This window comes from Salvelinus sp. IW2-2015, linkage group LG6.2, assembly GCF_002910315.2.
Source record: "Salvelinus sp. IW2-2015 linkage group LG6.2, ASM291031v2, whole genome shotgun sequence".
Lineage (NCBI taxonomy): Eukaryota > Metazoa > Chordata > Actinopteri > Salmoniformes > Salmonidae > Salvelinus > Salvelinus sp. IW2-2015.
The window spans coordinates 10,075,076-10,083,098 of record NC_036846.1 but is presented as its reverse complement, the minus strand read 5'-3'; the positions used below and the strand labels follow the sequence as shown (position 1 = coordinate 10,083,098).

The 8,023-nt window shown below is 44.9% G+C and overlaps 1 protein-coding gene across 3 annotated transcripts in view; it reads left to right on the top strand.

Annotated features, from left to right (window-relative positions):
* LOC111965813 (mastermind-like protein 1) overlaps positions 1–7,583 on the top strand; it is a 26,188-nt gene extending 18,605 nt beyond the window's left edge. For all 3 annotated transcript variants that reach the window (XM_023990137.2, XM_023990138.2, XM_023990136.3), the window contains 3 exons: positions 2,012–2,218; positions 2,645–2,783; positions 3,731–7,583. In XM_023990137.2, coding sequence (XP_023845905.1) covers positions 2,012–2,218; positions 2,645–2,783; positions 3,731–4,788 — 1,404 coding nt within the window. In that variant the 3' untranslated portion in view covers positions 4,789–7,583. The remainder of the gene's footprint in view (positions 1–2,011; positions 2,219–2,644; positions 2,784–3,730) is intronic.
* Positions 7,584–8,023: the final 440 nt, after the last annotated feature.

The following is an 8,023-nucleotide window of genomic DNA, read 5'->3' as shown; positions in this document are numbered from 1 at the left end:
CACCTGTTCACAGTCAGGCCTGGTTAGTAACGGGACAGGAGACCACCTGTTCACAGTCAGGCCTGGTTAGTAACGGGACAGGAGACCACCTGGGAATAACAGGTGCCGCTATAAAAAAAATTATAAGAGTCAAGGATCCACATGGAAAGATCAAGTGTTAGGCTATATTGGTATTCTGAATAACCGTTAAAAAGTTAAGAGGTCAACAAGTGCATATGAAAGGCTTACACTTACATGACTTGGTTATGGGCATCACCCAAGCCTAACATAATTTCACACTGCTTGACTGGGAGAATAGAGCTATTAACATTTCCAACAGGGGGAAGGCCCAAAGCATGTTTTATACTGGCATCAGCAAATAGCATTACAACTGAGGCACAAAGAACATTCCAAGGCCATGTTGTGTACAAAAACACACACACACACACACACACACACACACACACTCCTCCAGTGCTCCAGTGCTACGACGCTGGTGAATGAGGGAGTATCATTTTGAAGCCAAACAATAAGGGCTTGTTAAAAATTAGCAATGGAGTCGTCTAGCTTGCCCTTTTAGTTTGAACGAACGGCTCCAAATAAAGACCTCTTATTTTCACAATTTTCCATGTCAAGAACCACACCAATGGATAGCATAGTTTTAATTATATTTGGTAATATATATGTCAACATGTAATTTCTGGGTAACAATTAAGTACATGACTGTGACTACAATGGGGAAACAAAAATAGCTTCTTAGCGAAGAGACATTTCTCAAGCAAGAACTTCTAGGACTGTCTGGGTGTAGTAGTGAGGGGAAAACTGAAAACTAGCTGTTGTTATTGGCGTAGCAGTTTGGAACCCTTTCTTATTTGTCTATTAATAAATTTACCGCCTGGTGATGTCACCAGACAGGTCAAAACTCAATCACACCAAAACAGGCTGAAATTTCATGTGTTTTTTTCAAACAGCTCTTACACTAAAAGGGCATTTTCATTTTCACAATTTCAGTTTTATTCCAACCTCATAGTGTGGAAATGTATATAAAACACAGAAAAATCATGTTTTTGACTTACTCTGCCTTTAAGGCATACTGCATGTAGGCTGATAGTTGATGGTGTATCTAAGGCCTAGCAGTTTTTTTTATGTTAGTCAACAAACACAACCCACACACTGTCCTTGTAGCTTATATTTTGGTCCTACAAGTCTGGCATGGGCCCCACGGTTCGAGGGGACAGCGTGTGTGTCTGGGTCAAGCAGCTGGTTGCTAAGGAGCTGGCATGCAGTCTCCCATAGGGGGTTGGGTGGTGGTGGACGGGGGGAACCAGGGAGGGGACAACCACGACAAAGCAGCCTTTCATGCAGCCCCCTCTACCTCGCCCCCTCTACCTCGCCTGTCCTCCACACTAGTATATTTTAGGTTGTAGCCCCCCCGTACAGTCTCTTAACCCACTTGGGGTTTTTCCTCTCGCGAGAAGGGGCTCTCCGATCCCTTCTTGCTCTTCCTACCCTCTCTCCCTGACTCAACTGTGTTCTGCGGTGTGGTGTGTGTGTGGACGGACCCAAAATATCCCCCGGCCGGAGCTAGAGCCCCGAGGCTAGCCCCTGATAACTCTGGCCAACTTTCCAGATGTTTCTATGGCGAGATGGTTAGCACACTGGCTGAGGCTAACACTGCCAATATGGAGCTGTGGTTCTCACAGCTGGTCAAGGAAAGCACTTTTATGAGGCCATAAACTAACTTATGAACTTTCAAACTGAAGTTGTACAACCGCRGTCTTCATTTAACGCTGTGTTGATTAGGGACATAACTTTTTTTTAGGTAAAGCTTGAGCTTTGATTTGAATGCTTTTTCCTTTGCGTTACATCAAACCGTGCTTTTTGCTTTACATCAAATGTTATTTCTGAACATATTTTCCCCACTTGTTTGACAAGGCCCCTAAAGCCTTAACTCAGACTGAACGCTGTCTCTCTTCCTCTGGTTGATATTAGTGGAATAACTATACAATTTTCCCCAATTTCAATTTTGCAGGAACAGAACGTATACCCTGCCGCACCGCACGGCCCTGGACCTGGCAACGCCATGGCCCCCCAGCTGGGGGGGCCCGGCAACGGAATGGCGGGAAACCACGGCAACGTCGCCTACCTGTCGGGGCAGGCGGCGGTGAAGCAGCAGCTGATGGAGCAGCAGAAACAGTTCCTACTGGGCCAGAGGCAGCAGCTGATCATGGCCCAACAGGTTAATACCCGGGGTCAAGGGTCAGCTACTGTAGGTAGAATTTGGGTCTTGGATCAGGGTCTAGGAGCAGCATACCCCACCCTCAATCCTAACGACAAAATACAAAGAGAACAGACTTCCTGGCTCATTCACATGATTGGTTTCAACTTGCCCTATTACTATGTAAAGTCTGAGACAGGATCTCTGTCTGTTCTACCCGACTGGGCCTGCTAGTGCTGCATAGCCCTACATGTTGTCTATTAGTAACATATATACACAAGGGGGAGCCATTTGTCTGCATGTAGAAGTGGTTATATGACTGGCAGTTTCACAGTAGGCGTTTTCCATCTCTGATCCTTGTCCAAGAGAATGTATGGGAGGAATTTCAGTCACCGGTGTATGCATGTATGACACAATCATGTTCTAATATGTTTTCTGTGTTTTCAGGAAAAACAGCGTCAGCAGCAAGAGCAGCAGCTCCAGAGGCACCTGACCCGTCCCCCTCCCCAGTACCAGGACCAACAGAACCAGCAACCTGGCGCACAGAACAACCCCTTCCAGCAGCAGCAGGTTGCCCAGTTTACAGGTAAATGAGACCCTACGTCACCACATTACCTCCAATGTAGCATAACCCAACCCCTCTAGACACTCCAAGGTCTTAAAAGGGCTTGTAGGGCTCTAATCCAATCCTCTACCTGAGTTCTGGTCAGAAGTGTACAGACGTTCACTTCCCTTTATGTATTTCAGATCATTGAATTGTCTAGATGTAGTTTCCTCTCATGTTTAGCCATATTGTTTTAATTCATTACACTAGGGCAGTGAATTTGTTTCTTGACGACCCAAAAAGTTTTGGAATTTTCCTTCAACCCAGCTGAATAAACAGGCACAACCCAGTCGCTTTCCACAGCCCGAAACAAATCAACCATGACCTATGTAAAAAGCCTGTCTATATAGGTTAGGGGGTAAGAGGGCGATTTTGGAACCACAGCTAAACTCTCTACCACTGCTTGCACTTCCCATTGCTATTGAATAGGCACCTTTTTTGAAAATCTGGTCATGGGCCAGAAGGTTTGCGTCAATGATGTAACTCACACAGAACAACTTTGTTTGGCAGTACACTAATATTACCTCGTCAATGCAAATGCTTCTTACCGTATGATTCATTTGAATGGTAAACCAGTAATGAGGTCTGTGTTCTCTCATTGCTGAATACATTTGCCCTTTGTTCTGTGTCTTTGGAGAGAACAGCTGCTCTCTCAATGCTCGTTGTCCTTTTTACCTCATAATGGCATGAACTTATTGTGGTAGCTAGACCATATCAGTTCCTTTCTGCTATCTGCGTTCATGAAAAATAATGACACAGATATGGAGACATTGAAAGCCATTTAAGTATATTGAGAGAGACTTGGTCTTCTCCTATAATGAGTTTATTGATTAAGATTGAATTATAAAAACATGTGTAATTATTATGCAAAGTTTAGCTTTTCAATTTGTCATGTTTTTGTGACTCACTTCTTTTGCTTCTCCCTGCAGGTTCGTCACAGCCATTGAGCAACGTTGGTACGCTGGGAGGCCCCGCCCCTGGAGCTCAGCGAATGTTCCCCCAGACGCAACAAGGCATGATTGGTATGACCATGGGCCAACAGGGTGGTGCTGGCCCCACCCCTGGTGTCCCCCCTCCCTCCAGCCAGGCAGACATGAGCCTCGCCTCCTGTGTAGGTGTTATGGACTCTGCCTTACAGCATCAGGTACTCTACAGCAACATGAACATGCACCCCTCCCAGCAAAGTTCCATGCAGAGGCAGCCTGTAAGCAATATGGGCGTCTCCTACCGACAGAACATGCTATCCCAGCAGCAACACCTTAAAAACCAGCCTAACGCCGCCCTGCTGAAACAACAGCAGCAGCAGTTAGCCAGACTACCCGGCTCCATGCCTGGCRGCAACATGCCCAGTGTTATGCCCAACGCCATGCAGAGCACCCAGAGCCAAACTTGGCAGCAGCAGGGCATGCAGCAAGCTATGGGTGCCCAGCAGCCTCCCTCCAGCAACGGAGGTCTCCCGCCCAATGCCTTTGCCAACCCCAACGCCTTCCACATGCAGCAGCAGACCCACATACCAAACAAGATGCCTGTTGGCAACACCCCCTTCGGCGCCAATGCCAACGGCAGGCCCATGGGCGCCATGAACACTGCCCAGAAACAGATGATGCAGCAGGCCCAGCAAAGGACTGCAGCCAACCCCCAAGCTTCCCTTGGGCAGCCCTTAGGCCCAGGGCAAGTCTTACCCAATCAGCAACAGCAGCAGGGTTCCCAAGGCCAGGGGGTGTTGCCCGACCTGGGTGCCTTTGGTCAGCCGCAGGGGGGGTGTTTGGTCAGCCAGGGGCTCCAGTGCAGACAGCAGGGCTACCAGGTCAACAGAACTGCTAACCAACAGCAGCAGCAGTTGCCGTTTATCTACAACACTGGGTCAGGGGCTAGCAGTTTGCCCAGCTTCCCTGGTGAGAGTGACCTGGTGGACTCTCTGCTGAAAGAACGCAGCACGCAGGAGTGGATGGACGATCTGGATGAGCTCTTAGCTAGCCACCATTGATGAGTTTTAATGAACAGGAGCGTCTCAATAGTCTGTAGTGGCTTCCTCTTCTCCATCTGCGCCAATGTTAGAGCCGGATGGTTGAGAGCAAGTGTCTGCTAGGCATCCGTCTTCCATGTTGTGTTCACCTTGCCTTTTCAGATCAGTAGATTAAGACTGAGAGGCGCTGGGGAGAGGAAGCCTTCAGGCAAGTGAGATTCATCTGATGAGTTGGTGAGATGGAATGTTGGTGTATGTGTTCTAAGCCAATTGCCAATGAAAGGCAGGAACAGCGAAGGTTACTAATGGAATCCTGTTACTGTTCTGACACGGCTAAGAGACGGTCATCCTCACTATTGTGTGTACTGTGTATATAAAGTCAGGAGAATGATTGGATGGGAATGATGGTGTGCAGGACCAAAACCCCTGTGTTGATTCCTATTGGAGTATTTCCCCAGGACTGGGAGACGTATAGAAAGAACTCTGCTACTATTACTACTACTGAACCTGTGACTCAGTACTAAACCACTGAATCAAGGGTGAATCAAACGTGGCGCACACACACTTTGTCTACGCTTACCAAACAAGCATCACCACAGTAGAGGTGCTTATTTTGATTTCATTGCCCCCTACCCGTCCTCTGCTTTGTTAGAAGTTGCGGCCTTAAATGCAAATGAATGCTCTATGTAGCAGAGGTGACCTAGTAACACATTCCCCCATGTCAAATGTTGGTGGTGATACACTAGATATTGCTAATAAATAGACGTATGCCACCTCTCCCCTACTCCCAAACCAATGATGAGGTGATCAGGAGACTCAACTGTGGCGGCCATATTCATTTGGTTAGCCAGTGCCCATTAGTTGGTAAGTGTGGACCCATATGTTATAAGAGACAAGACTGTTCCTCTGTTAGTTGTGCAACTGCCCCCCCCCCCCCCCCCCCACCCCCACCCATGGAGGCAGGTTACACATGTAAAGTGACAAATGGGGACCTAGTCCCAACACCACCCAAATACACTTTTGAATGATGCTTGTATCATGTTTCTAAAATGGTCTCCCTTTAGGTTCGTTACCATGTTTGACTAGGTTACCCTAAAATCACTGTCTTTAAACATTCAGTCCATTGTCATTTTAATAACCAAGCTATAAGATAATGTATGAATAGTGGACATTATTGCCTTCAGACCCATTGCAGACAATCTTTTTCCATTCCCTTGAACGACAGTACAGCCAGATACTTAAGTTGAGATGCTTGAATTTGTTCATCCTCTTTTGTGTCAGGGGCTCCTTGTACATTTTTCGATATATTTTTTTGTATGTATGCATTTTCCGATTTGTTCTGAAGATAGATCTTATTTTTATATGTATATTGCAGCGGATTTTTGTAAGTATTTCATACTTTTAATATGGTTCTCTGTAAAACAAGAGTATTATGTAAATATAGTTATTTAGAAACGGACCCTGTGTTTTGTCTTAGTTTTTTGTGTGTGTGTGAATTGTAACTGACAAGCATTATAATATTAAGTGCCAATGTAAGGTGTGAGTAGAATCCTGCAGAACAGTGTATTCCTATGTATCCCATCCACTTAGTCATGATGATTTGACTTTCTTCCATCTCTTTTCTTGTCCTTCCTTGTAATTATTTTTGCATCATATATCACAGGAATGGGCAGCTCCAGTCTTCGGGGGCCTGACTGAYGAGCCTGACACATTTCTGTCCCAACCTTAAAACTCTGGACTCAAAATCAACTGTTCATGGTCTCCAGTTTAGAATGTAATACGTTTATTAACTTGAAATTGAATCAGGTGTGCTGGGGAAAACGTGTCACTGACACTAATCAGGACCCAGAGTACTGGAGTTGCCCATCCCTGATACACTCCCCTACGTATTTGTTTCTGAACAATTCTACATTAATATGGATGCTACCATGATTACGGATAATCCTGAATAATGGTGAGTGAGAAAGTTAGACGCACAAATATCATACCCCCATGACAAACTTTTTTTTGGGGGGGGGGTTATGATCTTTGCCTCAGACTTTCTTACTCATCATTATATTTATTCATGATTCTCTGTAATCATGGTAGCATCCACATTAATGTAGAAGTGCTCAGAAACATACTCTACCCTTATGATAAAAGTGACAATGCATCCAACAAGTTTGATGTAGTCTGTGTGTTAATAATATAGGACCGAATACTACATTTAACTGAATTTAACACCCTATGTGCATTTGTCCAAATAACTATGACACCTTCAAATGGGGGGGACTGGATACATAATGCTTTAATTTCTTAAACGGTTAAACATATGTATGAAAATACCCTAAAATAAAAGGTGACGTTCTTTACTGTCGCCTCATGAAACGTTTGATCTCAAATTCTGGAGTACAGAGTGAAATTAAAAGTTTTAGCGACACTGTCCAAATAAATGTGTAGGGGAGTATATAGCATTGACTCTATGCTGATATATCAAATTGTATTGGTCACATACACATGGTTAGCAGATGATAATGCAAGTGTAGCAAAATGCTTGTGCTTCTAGTTCCGACTATGCAGTAAAATCTAACAAGTAATCTAACAAATTCACAACAACTACCTTATACACACAAATGTAAAGGGATGAATATGTACATATAAGTATATGGATGAGTGATGGCGTGCTGCATAGGCAAGATGCAGTAGATGGTATAGAATACAGTATATACATATAAGATGAGTAATGTAGGATATGTAAACATTATTAAAGTGGTTTTATTTAATTGACTAGTGATACCTCTATGTGAACATTATTAAAGCGGTGTTATTTAAAGTGACTAGTGATACCTTTTATTTAGTCTGTTTATTTAAGTGGCCAGAGATTTGAGTCTGTATGTTGGCAGCAGCTTCTCTATGTTAGTGATGGCTGTTTAAAAGTCTGGTCTTGAGATAGAAGCTGTTTTTCAGTCTCTCGGTCCCAGCTTTGATGCACCTGTACTGTCCTCGCCTTCTGGATGATAGCGGGGTGAACAGGCAGTGGCTCGAGTGGTTATTGTCCTTGATGATCTTTTTTGCCTTCCTGTGACATCGGGTGCTGTAGGTGTCCTGGATGGCAGGTAGTTTGCCCCCGGTGATGCGTTGTGCAGACCTCACTACCCTCTGGAGAGCCTTGCGGTTGAGGGCGGTGATGCAGCCTGACAGGATGCTTTTGATTGTGCATCTGTAAAAGTTTGTGAGTGTTTTAGATGACAAGCCACATTTCTTCAGCCTCCTGAGG